Here is a 20,794-nt window from a genome sequence, read left to right as displayed (position 1 = left end):
GCCTTTGGTTTTCTAAAAATGATTTTGATAGTGATAAAGCTATGCCATTTGTCATTCTAATCTCAGTTCCTAAAGATTATGTATGTCACAAGAAGGTCATGTGGACACTGAAAAGTCACCAGTGCTACGGGCACAGTGCCTGAGTGGAAGGAGTGTCATACGAGATCCCCACCTCTGCGGGGCCTTCCTGCCTGTGTGTCACAACTGTCTGTGTGTCCTATCCAAGTAGATATCTAAATAGAGGCTAGTTGATCGTTGGGCCTTTCCATTCAGTCAATCTGTGCATCCATGTGCCTTTCTGGCACTAGTATTTCAGGAACCTTTAGCCCTGCAAACGTCAGCCAGGCAAAGAACTAGACCACCCCTTACAGATCTTGCCCATAAGTAGTAACAACAGTATTAATGATTATTAGAAATTGAATTGTGGCTCTTAAACTTATCCCAGTCCTCTGGTCACTGTAAATCATTAGTGATGACAAACGTACTGTCAATATATTAAGTCCGTAAATAATTCATTTTGATTGGATTTTTTCATCAGTTTTACCATGTTTTTCAATTATTATTTTTCTTGATATCACCTAACATTATTTTTTAAAAATGTATGTCTTAAAAACCAAGATGACTTGCCATAAGCAGAAAGTCACCTAAAACAAGTGTGCAGCTGTCTAGTCCACCTGCATGCCCGTGGCACGCTTTGGGAATCACTGCTGTGGTCTGAGGTGCCTGGGAACCCTGAGTCTGCACTGCCTTCAGTGTGGCCTCACTGAGACTTGTGGCCCACCCACCCTCCTTCACTGTTTTTAATAATCTGAGAGGTGTGAGGGAGGGTGCTGGTCGTACAGCCGCTAAGTTTGGAAGGAGCAGCCTGTGGGCTGGACAGCTAAACACAGCACCTCGGTTCCCCCTCCAGGGCCCGCCAGCCTAGCTCCTCTCCTGATCAAATGAGTTGTCTCGAGATTAAAGACGAGAGTCCTTGGCTTGGGGGAACGCCCTTAGAAGGGTTAGGGGACTCTCATGGAACCCCTGGGCTCCCCAGAGCAAGCTCGTATAAGTGAGCTACCTCCCGAGTCCCTCTCTGGCTCTCCGTTTGGAAAGGTGACCTCTTCCTCCCACGCACTGTACCACCATGGTGATACCATTTGCAGTTAGGTCCTCCCCAGAGGCCAGACCAATGGGGCCACCCAATCTTGGACTTCTAGCCTCCAAAACTGAACTAAATAAACTATAAAGTTATAGTCATGAAAAATGGGCTGTCAGTGTTTATTTTATGAGTTTCTCTTCATCCCCTCAGGAAGAAATATCATTGGCCACATGTTTCAAGGTCAGAGCAATTTAATTGAAGTGATGCATAGAGTCCCTAAATTAGTCACTTATTTTGAGAAGAAAGAAGAGTGAGATGGGAAAAACAAAACAAAGGAAATGATCATTTTCAACTTCAGCTGTGAATCTAAAAAGTGTAGTAGTGGCAGTTTTGAAAGAAATGTTGATCCCAGTATGTATTTTGACTTCATTTGAACCTATTGTATAAAGAAAGCAATTGTACTTTTCTGGAAGCTTGTTTGAAAAGTGCTTATATGGAAAAAATATTGTGATGTTTAAATTTAACTTTGTAAAACTAGATTTGAATTATGAGAAAAGTATGTTATTGAGCCATGTAAATTAAAGCAGAGGAAATGTGAAGGATTTAAATTGAAAAAAAAGAAATGCAGTCATTCTTTCTGTTCCCTGGGGACCAAATTTAATTTATTCTGGGCCTCCAGTTTTAAAAAGCAAACAGATTTTTTTCATTCGAGTAATTTTTATTCATGTTTCAAATTTCTGCACACTAGGGTAGAAGTTTGAGACCAACATTTGAGATAAAAACAATCTTACAGCAAGTTCACGTGGTACAGGAAAAGCTACTTATGGCCACCACTCACCTGACTGTCTCTGGGAAACCTGGGATGGGCTCAGGCTGTTGAGCGTGCTCTGGTAACGAACATTGCTTCTCCCTATAGTTTTCAAATTTAGTATTCTATAATGCTAAAATATATATGCATATGCCAACAATGTCACCTGACACCATATTTGTAAATTTTGCTGTCCTTCAATACCCACAGGGTGGATTCCAGGACCCCTTCCTATTGAAATCCATGGATGCTCAGTCTCTTATATAAAATGGCACAGAATGTGCATGTAGCCTACATATGTCCTTCTGCATGCTTTAAAGCACCTCTAGATAATCTAACACCTAACCTAATACAAACCTATGTAAATAGTTGTTAACATCCCATTATTGACGGAATAATGACAAGGAAAGCAACATGTTCTGCACAAATGTACTCCCTCCCCCCACTCCCTACAAACATTTTGGGTCCAAGCTTGGCTAACTCTGGGATGCAGACCCAGAGGTCAAGGATGGCTGGCTGTGCTGTCAAATCTCCTTGCCTTTTACTTAGAAGAGCAGGACTCTCAGCTTAGCTTGGATCTACTGCCGAGAACAGGCACTTCACTGGGCAAAGCCACTGCTTGGAAACACAATCAACTCTCACAACATTTTTCTGATCTTACAATTTAGTGAAATTTCTTTGTAACTCAAGGTTTTGGGATATATAGATGGTGGATTCCAACTGTACTGTGGTTTGCTGTGTTTTGAAGGTCATTCCTGCTTAAATTTGAAAACGACAGAGAGAAGCAGTGTTCAGTCCCAGGGCACATTCAACAGCCTGAGCCTATCCCAGGTTTCCAAGAGACAGTTGAGTGAGCGGTGGTGATCAGCAGCTTTTCCTGTGCCACGTGAAATTGCTGTGAGATTGTTTTTATCTCCAGTGTTGGTCTCAAACTCATATCCTAGTGTGTAGAAATTTGAAAGAAATGAAAATTACTTGAATGAAAAAAATCTGTTTGCTTTTTAAAACTGAGACCCAGAATAAATTAAATTTGGTCCCCAGAGAACAGAAAAAAAAATTGCAGTTTCGTTTTTGATTCACAGTAAATAATGAGTATATACAACATTTATCACCATTTCTGACTAAGACTAAAGAATCACTTAGGTTGAGAAATAGAAAAGATAAATTATTGTGACTATTTTCCATGCCTTAATTAAAACCAAGGACACAGCACACCAAATATGTATGCAAACTTACCTTCACATGTCCCCATCTAGTATCAACCTAGGAAAACGATCCCCACTCACCACCTGAAGTTTGTGTTACCATACTTCTTATCCTGGGACTTTTTTCTAAATTTAAGTATTAATTCAGTAATTTTAGCACCAACTTTTGTTTTTACTTGACCATGGTTTTAAGAGGAAATAATGCATGATGAATGAATGACAATATAAGAAACCTTCCTACTGTAAATTATTTTGTATAGAAGACACAAAGTCCACAAAGGCAAATGAGCATGGTGAAGCCACCATTAAAGCCTCGGCCAGCGTCACACACCGCAGTTTTCACTGACAAGCATGCGTGCTATTGAGGCAGCTTGGAGGGCCACAGTGACAGCAGAAAGTGGAGACCAGGATCAGGGACAGGGGAGGACTTCTGTGTCAGTGCAGCATGTTCCTGGACCCTCCCCTGCCTTTCCCTGCACACTGTCTCTTCCGTGTGTGTGCTGGACACGGAGAAATCCATCATTGTGAGAACTACACCAGCAATTGACAGTCAGCGAGGTAGGCCCTGTGTCTTCAGAATGTACGATGTTTTTATACTGGTGGTTACCTGTTCTTGTCCTGCAGTTTGTTTATTTCACTGGTCTGGTCCAAAATCTGTTTTTCCAATTTGTTTGTAGAAAGGGAATGTTCCAGAAGCTGAAGTTCAAGCCTTGTTGTCTGGTTTAAAACCTAAATGTAACAGAATGAAATTCCTATTTATCACTTTTAATCAGTTTAATTTCTTACCTTCTAATTATCCATATAATCAGAAAATAAACACATTGTTTATCAGCCCAACTTCCTTATTTTGACCTATTTTTCATGTTCAGAAAAAGCGAGGTGTCTTGGATTACTTCCATGTGTGGTTTTTGTGGGTTTTTTTTTTTTTTTTTTTTTTGGTGGGGGTGGTCGGGACTGAGCCCAGGGCCTTGTGCATGCAAGGCAAGCTGAGCTATATCCCCAGCCCATCCATGTAGGTTAAGCCTTTTTTCTCCATGTTTTTTATTTTGAAAGTAGTTAATAGTTATGAATATTGATGTTTGTATGAAATTATAATATTTTTCTATAGTTCTCTATTTTATCATGTTACACTGTGAGATTAGTAGGAGCATCCAATGCTCAGATTTCAAAGATTAAAAATTGTGGATAAATAAAAAGTAATTCCGCTGGCCCAAACAAGCACCGTTGTGGTATTTATCTGGTGGTCAGTGGACGCAGGGATGCTCAGTAAATAGACACGGAGCCTGGCATTTCCCGGACAGGGCCACGGGTTCAGCCTTGGCTGTTTTCTCTTTCCTATTCTAATGGTCCACATTGAGAGGACCCGTCTTGCTCTGTGGCTTCTGGTCTGTGGCGTGTGCAGTCTCGCTGTCCCATTCTGCCCCAGGAGCCTGAAGGATGGATTCCTTGGTGTTTGGCTGCCTTGCAGCAGGAAGAATTGATTACTCACATCCTCCGTGTCACGGTGATTCAGGATGTGATATCACGTGTAAATGTGAGTCGGGATCGCGGCCAAGGAATTGGCGTCCTTGAAAGAATCACTGTTTGCTGGGTGTCTTTGTGGTGTGCCAAAGCGCTGGCCTGCACGCTGTGCAGGTCTCGGGGTTGGTCCAGCCCTCCGCCCCAGCTGGTGGGAGGTCTGCACACTCCCCCAGAAGGGAGCAAGGCCTCGGCCACACCCAGGCCTGGGTGCTGAGGTGGACACCTAGGGTACAGACCTGGCCTGCAGGTTCTTGGGCTCAGATCTTCCATGAAGGGAATTGGGTCTCCTGCTTAATTAATGGGAATTATTAGATGAGCGCATTTAGAGAGGCAGAGGGGGATGGTCTGTGGGTCCTGCTGGCCTGGGATGACTGCTGTGTCTCACAGCCCTGTTTCCTTAAGGCAGCCTCCAGGCCTCTGTCTGCAAGTGACCCTGTGAGCTAGTCAGGCCTGGCCATTGTCCTCTTTAAGATCTCAAAACTCCAGCCACCACTCAGTGCCCAACCCGGTAGTCTCATTGTGTCAGGGTAGACGATCTCGCGTGGACCAGAAGCTTTCACGTTGGAGTTTATGCCTGCTTCGTGCAGTCATGACCCCTCGGCAGTGGCTTTGAGGGGACTGGGGACATGGGTAGACTCTTGCTCAGCCACGTTCATATCTTTGGTTGGACTTTATAGGCTGTTTTCTTCCCACTCATTTTCCTATTTTCCTGTTACCCTGGATCATATGATATCTAATTTCACAACAGGCTTTTTAAAGAAATCATGTGACCCTGAAGCACATTAAATCTGACGTACACAGGATGTGGCCAAAGTTTACATGGTTGTTCTCTGCCTTAACACTTTTTTATTACTATTATCTAAAAACATAAAAATGATATTTATAGGACTCTTTATTTTGGGATGAGCTTGATGGCCCACTGGTTTTACTATCCAAAGGTAGGGAACGTCACTTAATAACCACTGGCTTATTCTACTGACTGACTATGGGCATGTGGGGAATTTACTTCTAAATTATTTCTTTTCAATTTTAGCTCTTACTAACAACTAGGATTAAATTTTAGTACTCTATGGTGTACCCTATAAAAATTTGTTCATATTTTTCTTGAAACATTCTGATTTTATTGAAAGTCTTGGTAATCAAATAATTGGTTACTCTGTCCTAAGAACCTCCTGTTCTTCACTCTCCCACCGTGTCCTCCACCTCGCCCAACAGCCGTCAGGGAAGGCGCCAGCGCCGTTGGAGCCTCGTGTGGGCACAGGAAGCCTCTGACTCCCTTCCCATCCCCCACTGGTGTGACCCCTTCTCTGGGCTTTGGCAAGTAGGGTTGATGTGTCGCAGGAATCGCGTGCAGCTCAAACGCCCCCCCCACCTCCCCCCCACCCTACCCCCCCCCCCACACACATGGTTTTCTGGAGCCTTGCTTCCAGCTCAGAGTGGGCAGGGACCGACCTGGTGAGCCCATGAAGGAGCCTGGCTTTGGGTCCAAGGGCAGACCAGCTGAGGCAAGCCTGGGGCCGCTCCATCCTTGCGGCCAACAGCGCCTCCCCCACACCCCCGACCTGTTCTTTTGGGTCCCAGGTTGTATATTGTTAGCATGACTTCAGAGATTTTGTTTTTTTAACTGGCTTGATAATTTAATGTTTTGCTGTATTTAATATTTTCATATTCCTTATTCATTTCTGCTGTTAAGCCATTAGCTCATAGACTCCTAAAGCTAGAAGAGAAGTCGGCAATGATTTGTCTGGCCCAGCCCTTCTTCTGACAGTTAAAACCACCGAGACCCGAAGAAAGTGTCAGTGCCCCGCCCCGATGGATGCGTCCTGTCCTGGTGGAACTGGACCACGATGGACTGGGCTCTCGGCTCAGGGTGATGCCTGTCCCTGCCACAGCGTCCACTCTCACTGTTGCATTTGTTTCTTTCCCTATAAATCAATTCCACAAATTGTGTAAACATGTATTCGAAATTTAGATTTTATCTTAACCTGGAGTTAAGATTTTGTGGCTCCCTGCCTCTGTGCTTTTCATTTCTAAAATGCATGAAAAGTTTAGGGCTTGGAAATGAAAAGTGCTATGTAGCATCCAGAGAAGACCAGTGAGGCAAAGGACCGTTGACCTTGTGGAGATCAGGTGTGCGCAGTGGGAAGGGGACTTGGAAGTCCTTACCAGACGAGCATCGTCTGCCCTCAGGACTCAGAAGGAAAGCACTCAGGGATGAGTTCTCGACCTTTCTTGATTCCTTACAAACCCTTTTCTCCCGCCATCGAGCGCCTGTCCCCGCATTCCATGGAGGCTGACCCTGGCAGCTGACCTGGTCCTTACCTGGGCCTCCACGTCCGTCAGTTTCCTCGTCTGCTCTGCTGTCTGGTTCAGGAGGTTCGTGCCGATCTCGATCATCACGGCCGTCTGGTTCTGCACCGCGCTCTGCTGCATCTCCACCATTTCCTTCCTCATGTTGTCCTGGATGTAGTTCTCGAGCTGGGGGGAACCCGAGCGGGAGGGTGCTCGTGAGTCACCTGACCAGAAACCCCTCCCTGAGTACCTGTCATCCTTTCCTCCTTCCAGTGTCCATCTGAAGACCTGCGGCTCACTGCCAGTCGGCCTCTGTGTCCTGCCACTAGTGACTGTCCTTTGACTCAGCAACTGGCAACCTGGGAGCATGACAAGCACCCACTGTCCCTACACCCTAGAGGCCAGAGCCCAGCAGGCCCAGCGAGGTCAGCCACACCCACTGGTGGGATGAGGTGCAGGCAGCAGGAAGGATCCTGGGCTTAGCGGCGGTGCTGCCAGGCTGCAGCTCTGCCTCTTAAGAGGAAGTAAAGTTTGGCCTCAGGAGACCCTCGCCACAGTGTGAGGGAAGGGCCCCTTTGAAGCTCCCAGAGCCACAGAACCCCACTCAGCTCCGGGTCTGTGGTGCCCTCCTGCTTTCTGCTTAGTTCATGAGGATCAGTGCCCCTCTCACAGGTGTGGGTTAGGTCACTTGGGACTGAACTAGTTTCTGGAGAGAAAGTTGTCCCTCAGTCCCTTGCACACATCTACTTCTTTGCCATGTTGCAACCAGAGTCCAGCAGGTGCCGGCACTGTGCTCTGGGACTTTCCTATCTCTAGAACTGAGCCAAAAAACCCCCTTTTCTTTTTAACTTACACAAAGCCTCAGGTATTTTGTTATGGTAACACAAAAAGGATGAAGACAGCAACTAATCTTAGCATTAGCTTAAACACAAAGATAATGAAGAAGCTAATTTCACTCTCATGTACATATCTTTATCTGTGGCAATAAAATTGGATAATTAAATATAAATACGGCACTTGGTGTGTGGGAGGAGCATGTGGGCTTGGAGCCAGGGAAGTGTTTTAAATAATTAAGCTATGTTTTTAAAGTCACTGTGCATTCATAACTTCAAGTGCTTTTTTTCTTTTTAATAATCTAATGGTGGAAGGTGCTATTCTATTGGTTGTTACTATCAATTCATGAGGTCAGAAGACACACACACACACACACACACACACACACACACACACACATATTTTGGGGCTGGAGAGGTGTGCCAGGGATTGGACCCAGGGGCACTTAACCGCTGAGCCACATCCCCAGCCCTTTTTATTTTTATTTTCAGACAGGGTCTCAATAGTTACTTAGCATTTTAAGTTGCTGAGGCTGGCTTTGAACCTGTGATCCTCTATCCTCAGCCCCCCGAGTTCCTGGAATTACAGGCATGCACCACCACGCCTAGCTCAAAAATTATATTTTTTATTTCTTTTTCACATAGTATAGCAAACAAAAAAAATTTAAAAACTGAATTTGAAAGTTGACCTTGAAACTACCTCTATGTAGTGCATTTCTTTAAGACTTAAGAGTCTCCTCAGAGATGCCATGCATAGACAGTCATCAAACATGGTTTCTTCTCAAATGTTAATGGATCACTAATTCTGTACGTTGACTTTAGAACCTGAGAAATAGGTGTAAGAAGGGTTCAGTCTCCGGGGCTCCTGGCCTCCTTTGTCCCACGGTGGCTGCAGTGTGGTCTGAGGATCCTTGGTCGGGTGCTGGGCCTCTGTCTGGACTGCCTCCTGGCTGCCCCCACCAGGGGTCCCAGCAGTGAGCTGTCATCCTGGTGATCCTCTGCTTGGCTATTGGAGGTCACAGGACGCTTAGTAGAGCTCTGGTGGTTTATAGAATCATGGAGTTAGAGCCTTTCCTCTCCATGTGACTCCAAAAGAGAAAATGAGGTGCTTTTCCTTGACGGTCCAGCCCCCTCCCTCCTGGGCCAGCTCAGCCTGTGTGTCCAGGATCTCAGTTCGTCCTACCTTCCTCTGCTTTACAAGTTAATAAATGGGACCTTTATGATTGAAATGACTCATAGGTAGCAGTTTGTCACCCCCTCCTCGTGTGGGAGTGGTGGCACTTTGGAGGTTACGGTAAAGCTGTGTCTTGGTTATGGTTACTCCCACCACCCAACGGAGGTAATATTTAGAAAGTTTATTCTGGGACGTTCAGAGCTACCAAGATGTACTCAAGCTGTAGTTTAGTTTAAATCTATACCCAGAAGTAATACTTTACAAACTGGTACAAAGAACAGTTTTGTCTTTGTTTATTTCAGTGTTTAAAAGCTAAATCGCTGTGTTCTTTGTCATTCTGAATCATATAACTGGAGAGGAAAATGTACCTTTTAATACCTGCCTCCCATTATTTGAGCTACTGGGTCAAATGTGGTTATAACCTGAGAAACGAGAGGATTGTTTATAATTTGAAAATTTGAAGTCAAGTTCCAAATTAAAATTAGAATCAAGAACTTTTAAAAGATGTACATGCCTAATTTTTAGAAAGAAAATTTCTTAACTTTACTGTCCTAACTTTGCATATACTTGAAATCAACAGAATGACAATATGTTTTTTAAACTACCACTGGTCGGCTCCTCAGGATGACGGTGGTGTGGTTGTGTGTCTGACTCTGGGGCAAATCACAGCTCCTGTGTTCGTCCCATGTTTGTGTGACACTCTGATGCCATCTGTGTCACATCTGCATACCGTGCATACTGTTTTTGAAGACATGTCATTTAAATCATGACATTTAAAGTGCTCTAGGACATTGATCCAGTTGGTAACTAATTGAAGCCTTTGGCAGGAACATCCGGTGGTAGACGTTGTGCGTTGATGTGGAAAGAACAGGAAGAATGCATTGTCCTTGAGGAAAGCTCACAGCCCTGGCCCCAGCAGCAGGGCAGGGTCCACTGGTGCTGCATGGGTCTCCTGTGCACCCTGGAGGCTGGCTGAGAGCTGCTGTGCTGTGAGCAACGTGTCCAACTCGAGGCTGCTGCACACCCACCCACCTTTCATCAGCCAGAGGGCTGGGTCCCAAAATTGGCTTGAAGGTACTTTCTATTCCAAGTACCAGTGCCATGAGCAGCAGGCGGAACACCCACCACTCAGATAAGGGCAGTTCTTACCAACAGGAGAGCCTAGAATGAAAACCACCAATGCTGCTTTATCTCCTGGGAGCATCGTGGCAAAAGAACCCTGTTTTCTCTCCAGAATCCAGTACTGATGCTTTGAGAGAGGAAGGAGAGGGATGATCACGCTGACACATGGGAGATGCTCACCTGGAAACGCTCCTATTTCACATGGCTTCTCTGTGTGTCACAGTGTCCCAGATGGAGAAGGAAAGCCCATATGCCTGATCCTCATTCAAAGACACACCTTGAAACGTCCCTGCCTCAGCTTCTACAATGGGTTCTCTTGTAGTTTACTGCTGCCCTGCGGTGTCTGTGTGCTCAGCATCTCTGTTTTCACTGTGTGACAGCAGCCAGGAGTAGAGACACTGCCCAGCGTGATGCCATCACAGCATGAGGGGGCCTCAGCACAGGGGAAGGTGAGGGCCGGGCGCCGGTCCTTTCTCCCTGGCAGATGCTTCCCGTCCTGTCGTCCACAGTTAGCTGCTCTTATCAGAAGTGGTTCCAAGACACTCGAGCCTCCCGTGGGAGGGGCCATGGTCCTTCCTGATTTCACATGTGGCTTCCCACACAGGTATTAAAAAATGTCTGGCATCACCTTCCTGTCCAGAGACAGCTGCACAGTGTCGGGCTTCGTGGGCACCAGGACCCCTATGCCAGTGTGAGAGGGCAGCGGGCTCTGACTGTGGCCCCTTCTGAATGGCTCGAGCCCTCGGGAAAGTGTGGAGCCAGGGTCTGGGGTGAAGCTTAGTGGGGGAGCGCTTGCCTGGCACACACCAAGCCCTGGGCCCCATCCCCAGCACCACAAAAGAGAAGTATGGTCAGGAGCCTCTTTTCAGGGTGCAGATGAGTTTCCCAAACTCAACATTCGGAGGCTGGATCTATCATTGTACTGTAGCTGCCCAGATTGTAGCTGAGCATCTGGTTTGCTAAGGAGCCATGCTCCACAATCTGTCAAACTTGACGTCACAGCAAAGCCCAGGCAACCAGGAGAAAATACTATGACATAAATGTTCTAATATAACCTGAGGTAAAGCATGTTCTGGATTTTATTATTATTCCCCTAATAGGTGAATGATCAAATTTGACAGGGAAAAAGCAGTGCGTTTGCCAGGCAAACTGGGGCCCATGGAGAAGCATGTTACTCTGTAACCTTCCGTCTCACGACAGTCGTCATCCATGTCTTTTATACCAAAGCAAACGTTGTCTTGCAGTTGTCTCAGGAGAAGCAAAGGGTCCCCAGCAGGAGATTCTGATGTGGGCCCCTCCGCAGCTTCAGATGCTGCCTGAGAGGCCATCTCCGTCTAATGAAGCTGAGTGTCCTTGACCCTTTGGCTCGGTTTTGTCCATCTCAGGGACTTGGTTTCCTAGAAAACCAAGAGCTCCAAGTTTCCTTGGAGACCTTTCCCTGCAGCATCTCGGTCTGCAAGTGAGACGGGCCCTGTTCCCACACCCGCCCAGGGGTGCTTCTCTGCCTCTGAGCCCTTCTTCCCTCCCAACTTCTTGTCTGAATCCTCTCGCCGCCGTCCTACCAACTTCAGAGTCAAAAAGCCAAATGCACACCTGAGGTTCACATTGTCCTCTACCCACGCCTGCGGATTCTCTCTCTGGGAAACACACAACCCTTTGGATGGACGTCCCGTGGCCTCCTCAGCCGCCTCATCAGTCTTCTCATTGCCGTAACAAAACTCCTGAGGCTGGGTACTGTGTAAAGAAGAGTTGCATGTAGCTCACAATTTTGGAGGCTGAAAGCCCACACAGCCTGGTGCCAGCCCTGGGGAGGCCCTCTGGCTGGGCTGCATCATGGAGGCTGGCACTGTGGGAAACGCCCATGAGACGGGAAGCCGGAGCGCCTGGGGGGGTGCCAGCCTTGCCCTTCAGAACAGCCCTCAGGAGAACTACCCAGGGTCCAACCCCTTCCCAGGACTCGCCCCCAGTGATCTCTCTGCCTCTTCGAGGTCCTACCGCTTCCCCAGATCACCACACTGTAGGCAGTTTTGTCACCTAAACCCTCAAGGGACGCTCTCGGACCATAACCAAACCACAGCAGCCCCCCTGCCTCCGGTCCTTGCCCGCCCAGGCTCCAGCGCCCCCGTCTCTCCCTCATCACAGAAGCTGACTACGTTGGTGTCGCACATTGATGCCAGAAACCTTTTGTGTGTGTTCCACTTTGTTTTCCGTCTCCCAACACCGCAGTTCAGTGTTCATCCTACACATAAGTAGGCCCCAGTGACAACAGGCAGAGCGCTGGCCCTCACGATTAGCGTGAAACTCCAAGCACAAGGTTATTCGATCCAGGAATATTCTGTTTGGAAGGCTTTTGACCTAATGTTCTTGGTTCTCTGTCACGAGGGATCTCTGAAGCATCATTTGAGGTCTCCAAACAGAACTGGCAGCCCTGGGCTTGCCTCCCTCCTCATGGGGTGTCCTGTTGGCTCCCCTCCTTACGGGGTGTCCTGGGGCTTCCTGTTGTAAGGCTAGGGATTCTGCCGCCTCAGCAGTGTGCTCGGCAGAGCTTGAGAGAGATGCTGAGATGGAAGACAAGTGGCCGCGAGGCTGTGTGGGGGCAAGCCTGGGGCCTCCAGCACACTCCCAGGGCCTGGACGGCTGCCTGCCCCGCCACAGGTTGGCGGTCACGCTCGGTGCCCCTGAGCTGGGCAGTTTGTGCTGAGCCGGGCTGGCATCACACAACTTGGGGAAGTGCTGTCACCGGCAGCCCTGTGGTGACCCGGCGGCGCCCCTCACCATGCAGGGCGGGGAGTGTAGAAACCAGGGACAGGAGGGCCTGCCTGCCCTACTGCTGAGGGTCCACACTTTCTGCCGGCTGACTCCAGGTCTGGACACCAGCCCTTCCCTGCTTTCATTAGTACAGGGGACTCCTTCTGTTGGAGCCCACTGCGAACAGGAAGGTGCGCTGGAGTTGTAGCCGTAGTAGTGGCAGGGTCCCCTCCCCCTGAGACAGGGACAGTGATTTTCAGTGCTGTGTGCTGTGGTCCATCAAGTCGCTCCTGGCCTGGTCCCGCACTGTGGCCGAGTGCTGCAGAGCCCACACCTCAGCCCCTGGTGGGTTCCCTTATCGCCACTCCAAAACCTAAGAAGGAAGTGTGCTGTTCCCCTCAGAGCCCAGCAGTCACTTCCTCCTGACACAATGGCTCTTTTCATGACAGCCATTGTCAGTGTGTAGGTCTGGGGAGCCTGGTGTAGTGGCCTCGGGAAATGTGTTCCACGTTTCATGTGGCACAAGATGGTGATTTCACACACAGGCATCTTAGAGGGCTCTTGGAGCATGTGTGTGCATGTACGTGTATATTAATATGTGCTGTATATTATATCTAGCAGAGCTCCAGCTCCTGGCAGCTTACACATACCTGGCATTTGTACTGACACCAATAGGTCAGTGAAGAAATGAAAGGTAGCAGGCGGTGTACAGTCACGTATACACGTGCACAGCAATTCAACCCAGAGCAGGCTACAAGAGCAGTGAAATAAAGAAATGTCTATGTGTGTGTGTGAGAGACGCACACACTTTTAATCTCAGTGGATTCTCACATTCTTTGCCTGGGCTTCCCCAGGAGCAGAGCCTGAGACCAAGGCAGGCATGCAGGAAGTTTATTTAGGAAGTGGTCCCAGAGAGCAGCGTGGAGGACAGGCGAGGGAGGAGGGGTGGACAGTTCAAACACGTGGCCTCCATCGGCCACCACTGCGGCAGCTGGTGAGAAGTCCCTCAAGACTTCTGGGAGACCCTGGGAACTGTGTCTTGGAACTGTGGACTTGGGATATGAAGAGAATGCTCCCGCCCCTCGCTGGGCAAGGGTGGCCCTGTGGGCATTGACCCTCCACCCCCAAGCTTTGGGGATGTGCTGAGGAGTTTCCAGCTGGCGTCCCACGGCAGCATGGTGTCGGAGTCCCGGCCGGGGATCTGTGGGAAGTCCCACAGGAAGGCCCCGGGTGAAGCCCACGGCAGGGCCTGTCTCTGGGAATGGCCCAGAAGGCTCAGAGTGGTCTCCAGAGGTGTCCCCTGAGATGGCAGGGTGGTACTCTTGGCCTTGTATAAGGCAGAACTGAGGATCCGAACACTTAGAACTTCACCCCCACCGTCTGGCAGACTGTGGTGGGAGCTGGGTGGTCCATGCTGGTGTCCTTGCGTATCCACCCACTCCGCAGCTCGCGGCAGTGGCCGTGGGGGAGAAGAGAGCGGTGGCAGAGCCAGGGTTCTGGAAGTGGCAGTACTCCTGGCAGACAGGAGAAGCGTGGCAGGAGTCAGAGCCGGAGCTGGGGAGGCTGCAGCGGTGAGAGCACTCAGGAGAAGTGCCAGGGCCTCCGTGGCAGGTGAGAGACTCTGCCACTGGTGGACTGCCAGCCCAGGAGACTGGTCCTGTTTCCTGCAGAGGTGGAGGGAAATGTGTTCTGTCTCTTTAAATGCAGGGATGGAAGCAGCTGGAATTCTGCTCTGGGAATGAGAAGGTTGAGTCCGGCTACTGCATTACTGATTTCTTCTATAAAATCAAGTGCTCTTTCTTTTCTGAAGTTAAACACACTGAAAGTAAAATAAAGTGAGCAGACCCCTTACCTTCCATGCTAAACTGAACCTCTGAAACCAGGTACCTGTGGCGGGACGTGCCCATGGCGAGATGTGAGGTCTCTGCCCTTCTCTGTGGGGCAGCAGAGCTGTGTGGGGCCAGGAGGCTTCAGAAGCCAGTCTTCTCCCACTGAACCCATGACACTGGGGCCTGGGACTCAGAGCCTGGTAGCAGAGAGCCGCCTCTCCCGGCACTGAAACACCTGTTTGTGCCTTTAAGAAGTGTGCCTTTCTCACTCCTGAGACCAGCATTCAGACAGCAGGGGCTCTCCGCCTTCCCCTCCTGCTGTCCTCTGCCTGGTGTGGATCTGCTACAGCCCAGGCAGCCCTGTGTCCCGGGAGTGTCATCATCTCGGAGCTGTTTCCTTTACTTTTAGCATAAACTGGATTTACATGGTCATAAAGACTGTCCAGAAATGGGAAGAGGCCAGGGAAATTCAAATGATTTCTGTCTAGAAGACGCTTTCAAAGCAGACCAGTTTGCTGTCCTGGGTCCAGAGGCAGGAAGCTTCTGTTGTTTCTAGTTAAAGGTGGGGGCGGGCTGGGGATGCCTGGGGCATGCATGCTTGAGGAATCTCAGAACTGGCCCTGTGTGCCCTGCTGGGTGCTGCTGCCTCTGGACAGACCCCTGCCGAGCCCTTCTGCTCCATCTCCTCTTCCTGCTAGCACAAAAAAAGGCAGAAAGAATTCTATGGAGGGAATTTGGGGATGACCCAGGAAACTGCCCTAAAGACTCAGGGTTAATTCACAGGCAAGCTCCACAGAGCACATGCCTTCACAGATCCCAAGGTACAAATGTGGGTCCCCCAGCAATAGCAGACCTGACACAGGTGGCGTGTGGAGGGGGCTGTGCCGACTGCCCTGACCTTTCAACTCCAGATGCTGGGGAAAGCCACCCAGACCTGAGCGAGACCACTGCAGCTCCGTACAGGGCGCTTTAGATGGAAAGTGTTCTTTTTGTTTTCATTGTCATGTTCATAAGGCTGCAGCGGAGGCTTCTTCAGTGATTTTACTGTAGCTGGACTTGATGCCAGAGTGAACCATCTGGGAGAGAAAACCACTCCTGCTGTCCTCCTTCTATTGGAGGAGACCGACCGTCCCCCCTTCAGGCTCTGGTTGGGGGCCCAGTCTCCCACTGTTTGCAGCTACAAGTGTTCTCACAGTCTCATATTTGTCTGCGTAAGCTCAGTCCCCACATGTGCACGTCCTTTTCAGAGCCATACGTCTGCCTGTGCTCAATGACCATCATTTTATGACTCACGTTAGAAACACGTATTACTTGTTTAACAAGGCCCCGTTTTGCACATTGCTCTTTAAAGTTGTAATATATTTGTAAACGCTTTAACAAGCTAATCATAAATCCAATCAGCAGGGTTTTTGTTTTGTTTTGTTTTTAAATGAGAAGCCATGCAGCAAAAGCAAAATGCTATTCAGCACCCCAGCTATGTGGCCACACATAGACTGGAGTGGCCCTTTCCTCCTACAACAACTTCTCTTCATTTCTTGACCTGAACCAAGATAGGAAGTGTCTTACTGCGTATTAACATATGGGCTGTGCCATGTAATTGTGGTAGTTCAGCTGGAACCACGGTTCACTTTGGCAGTCTGTAGAAAACTCTTCAGCGTGTTCTTCTTCTGTCTGTGGCTCAGGGTCCAGCAGAACTCTTCTGAAAGCCACTTGCACTGCGTCTGTAGACAGTTATGATTTGATTCCACTGAGAGGGAGACTCAACTGGGAACTGCAAATGGTGATTATGACTATGGGCAAATCTCTGAGCTTCTAATTGTGTCTTCCAAAACCTCCTTACCACAAAATATGTGTTGCATTGCACTGCTCCTTACAGAATTTCAGCTCTCGGAGCGGTTTGGTTTGTTTCTGACTGGCGTGAGGGGGCAGTTTATCAAATTTCTGCTCAAGGCTGTGGTGTGCCTATCAAATCAGGAGAGGCGCCTCTTTCATGCAGTGACAAATTGGACTAGATACAAAAAATTTGACCATAAAATTCAAATGGAGTTTAACACTCTTGTTTTATTTCAAAAGCACTAGTCATCCTAAAGCAATCTTCACACAGCTGCATTCTAAGAGGAGTTCATCTAAGGAAAGGCACAGATAAGGCATTCAGAGTCACACTGGGCCACAGGAGAATCTTCTGTCTTCTGCTTGCTATACACGACACCTCTCCAACTATGGGAACCTTGAGGACTTTAAATGTTGGGGGCCAGTTGTGTGATTCCAGTAGAACTTGCTCAGTAGCTTCCTGAGTAAGCAGTTTCACTGGTTCTTACACCTGGATCCTTGCTTTGGCTTGTGAATGTTTCTCCGTGGGGACTGGCCAGGTGTGTTTATGCCAGGGACTCAGTTTCTAAAAATAACCTCATACGTTGTTGTTGATATTAAATATCATGCAGAGCAAAAGCCACACACAGAGTTCTTCCTGTATGATCTCGGTCATATAAAGCTCCAGAATAAGCCATATCCATGGTGGGGTGGGAGGTCTGGGGGAGTGAGGGAGCCTGCGGTCACCTCAGATGCAGTTTATCTTGATCTTGCAGCAGTGACCTGAGTGTATTCAATTTTTAGAAGTTCATTCAATTGTAGACTTTAGATCTATATACTCCATGCATCTCCTGTGCTTTATATTTCAATAAAAAATATTTTTAGGGGCTAGTGTTGTGGCTCAGAGGCAGAATCCTTGCCTAGCATGTGTGAGGCCCTGGATTCGATTCTTAGCACCATATATAAATAAATAAAATAAAGGTCCATTGACAATTAAAATTTTTTTTTTAAAAAAAAGGCCACAGGTTATCTGGATGCCTGTGCCAAGACATTCTTTTAAAAAAAATAAATAAATAAAAAGATATTTTAAGAGGAAATGCTTGATAATTTTTACTGTGAATCCATAATCCTAGTTAGAGTGGGTGATTTTGTCTTTGTACTGTTCATCTTTGCGTACCTAAATAATGCCTGAAAAAGTGAACTTTGGAAAAGTCGTTTTAAAGTCCTTGTCTGCAGAGAATGTGGATTATACCATTGCATCTCCCTAAAGAAGGTTAAAAGTATCCAGTTAGGTAAATTAGTAATTTAATGTTCTGAAACATGATTCTTTCCGGATCAAGCATAAAAAGGTATGTGCTCTTGGAAGCCCAAGAAAGAATTCATGCAGTTCCCATTAGTCTAAAAATATATAATAAATAAATAAATGTCTGAGTCATGTTTCGCATTTTGTTGGAGTGCAGTGGCTTCGAGTGCTCTGAATATCGTTCTTCCCAGCACCCAGCAGAACCAGTGCAGAGTTACTATGAGAAACGCAAAATACATGCATCAATGGAATTCAGTTCTATTTTGAGGTACTTCCATGCCAGCATTTCTTACTTTTGAGCAACAGTATAAAAACCTGAATAAAATTGCTTTCTTCATGTTGCGTCTGGCTAGGGAGGAAGTTACTTCTGTGGTCTTGGAGTCTGTCATAGAGGCCTTATTGCAGCACAGGTGTGGGAATTAAACAGCTAGGAAAGAATCCCAGCTCAGTCCATGGGAGCTACTGGCTTCACATTGTTTAACTTTGTTTCTCTCGGAAAACAAACAAAAAAGCAACCAGCCTGTAGGTGCTTGCTCTGCTGGGTTAGCTTGAAAATTAGTGAAACAAATTAGCACAGCTCCCAGGCTGTGTACAGAGGCACCCTAGGTCCCTGCAGCAAGCTGACAGCACCGGTGGGAGATGGTTTCGATGCTCAAGAGAAACCAATGCCCAGCAGCGGTCAGCACTGGGAGAAGTGGGAGCACAACAGCTCACAGTTATACTGTTGTATTTTACCTCCTGAAAAGCTGGGTTTCCCGCGGTTGGTGTTGCAAAGAGCGAGCACTACAGGAAAATCATGGAGCTTGAAAGCAGGAGGGAGGGGGCTGGGGCTCAGCGGTAGAGTGCTCGCCTAGCACCTGCAAGGAGCTAGGTTTGATCCTCAGCACCACGTAAAATAAAAATAAATAAATAAAATAAAGGTGGGGGGTGCAGGGAGGGAGGTCTCAACTCTGATTCCAAAGTTTGTTGAGAAGCCTACACGCCAGTCTGTTCCATTTCCCAAGTTACTGGGATTACTTAAGAAACAGTATCACATTTTCCTTTCTAATTATGTGTACTCCTATTTCCAGGTAACTACTGAACATTTAAGTCATTTGAACCTGACTTCTTAGCAAATGCAATTGTTAGGCACTTTTGGCCTAGAGGTGCTATGAGATAGATGTTCAGGGTGCTGGGAGCTCAGAAGGTTTGAGAACACTGTAAACCTCGAATTTGGTACAAAGGAAGCTCAGCCCACTCTCCCTTCTGTCCTTGTCCCCAATCAAGATACTGTCTTTAATAGTAGTATTTATGGTCTGTATATTTATTGGAAGACTAGAAAATGAAGAAGAACTATTAAGTTGCATAAGACCTTCATTAAGATGTGCACTTCTGTATTTCCCTAGCTTCTGAAATCACTAAGGAAAACAGATGGGTTGACTCATTCTCTTTGGGGCAGGTGGGGTTTGTAAGGGGGCTCTCCTCCAGTAGAAGCACTCTAGGAGCCTCGTGCATGTGCTCTATCTAGGGAACTCTGCGGTTGCCCCCAGGCTGGTGCATTTGGAGCAGGGAGGAAGTATAGAATATGTGCCCATCTTGCAAAGTATTGAGGTCCAGTTCTGCTTGTGATTTACAGTCCACATGCTAACCCTCCTCACTTGTTCTGAGATGAACCAGTTTTATAACATTAAGTTATACAGAAAAGCCAAATTGACTTGAACACCGCAGAAATTTGGGAAGTAAATGTTCAATGTGGTTCTCCAGATGCTTGTGGTACAAGTACAAGGGCCTGGAATCATTTTCCCATAATTAGCTCAGTTCTGGAGGCCTGCCCCCTCCCCAGCCTGCTGGCTTGGCATGCGTGCCTATTCCAGTGGAAGCTCGTGGAAAATTCCTCTTTCCCCCACCACCAGGAGTTATAAAAAGCATGCCATTCAGAACCGGGTTTTCTTCTGCATGCTTGAATTTCTACCCACAACTGAAAGGGGAAAAACCCTTTCCAGAGCTCTTTCTCTATTTGTCAGGGAGGTGAGGGGCCCCACAGAAGGGCTGGCCCAGTCTGCTGCCGCCTCAGGGGCCCCCTGTAGTCCCATAAACGGGTGCTTCTCAGCGCTGCAGGGACCCCAGGGACCCCAGTCACTGGATACCCACCCTGACTGACTCATTCATGGGAATGAGGGGTGAGCCCAGGAAGACTGCCGTAGTAGACCTTCTCCTGTTGTTCGGTTTGTTGGTTGGTTTCAATCAGAATGAGTCATCTTGCCCCCATTTTTAAACCAGAGCTCACTGTGGTCACTTCTGTAATTGGGTCTTGACTCCGACAAGCCGGTTCAGTTTTATCGGTGGTACTGAACTCTTGAAAGCTTTCCTCAGCTGTAGAAATTTAGTTCCAAATTAAAGTGGTCCAAGTGCCAGGTTAAACTTTGTGGTCCTGAATCTTCATTGAGCCCCTGGCAGAAGGACCCACACTGGAGTTTGGCCGCTCACTGGGATCCAAATTATGGGTATTTGCTTCCCGTGGAATCTTGGCCTCTGCCGGGGTGGCTTCTGGGGCACTTTGACTTCAGGAGGCCAAAGTTAGAACCTAAGTGAAGGTTCTGGCCCAGAGGCTTTCCTACATCCCTGTCCAGGCGTCTCACGGGTCCCTGGACCCCTCGACCATGAGCCCCTGCAGCTTGAGTGCCTTGGGGGCCATAGTCCATGCTAGCCTGGGAAATTCCTCAAAACAGCAGTGAGAGCTCAGTCAGGATTGGAATCCTGTGTCCACCATGTTCTCCAGCGGCCAGGAACTCCACCCGGGCCACCTTCAGAGGGTAGCTCTTGAGGTTTCATGGCACCTTTGCTGTGTGTTTCCGTGGTTCCAGTAACTTCCAGGAAGCAAGATCCGGGGGCCAACTTTGAGAAAGGAGCTACTGTGAGCAATAGGGAAAGTACACCTCGTGGACATTCGTACTGCTGACCAGAAGCCACACACGTTGAAGCATGCTCCTGTGTAGAATGAGTTGAAATAAAGAAGAATCCTGGCGCTCATAGACACAGGCTCTAACCTGGACAGTCGTGGTCATGAGCCCTCTGATGTGCTGGAGAGGA

At 47.9% G+C, this 20,794-nt stretch overlaps 2 protein-coding genes across 3 annotated transcripts in view; one reads left to right on the top strand and one right to left on the bottom strand.

Annotated features, from left to right (window-relative positions):
- Mcph1 (microcephalin 1) overlaps positions 1-20,794 on the top strand; it is a 191,138-nt gene that overhangs the window by 102,784 nt on the left and 67,560 nt on the right. The gene's annotated exons all lie outside the window — the stretch shown is intronic.
- Angpt2 (angiopoietin 2) overlaps positions 1-20,794 on the bottom strand; it is a 51,150-nt gene that overhangs the window by 17,765 nt on the left and 12,591 nt on the right. Inside the window, exons 2-3 of the mRNA XM_026380548.2 lie at positions 6,938-7,093; positions 3,702-3,823 (exon numbers count right to left, since the gene is read on the bottom strand). Coding sequence (XP_026236333.2) covers positions 3,702-3,823; positions 6,938-7,093 — 278 coding nt within the window. The remainder of the gene's footprint in view (positions 1-3,701; positions 3,824-6,937; positions 7,094-20,794) is intronic.

This window comes from Urocitellus parryii, chromosome 14, assembly GCF_045843805.1.
Source record: "Urocitellus parryii isolate mUroPar1 chromosome 14, mUroPar1.hap1, whole genome shotgun sequence".
NCBI lineage: Eukaryota > Metazoa > Chordata > Mammalia > Rodentia > Sciuridae > Urocitellus > Urocitellus parryii.
This window is presented reverse-complemented; position numbering and strand designations above follow the sequence as displayed.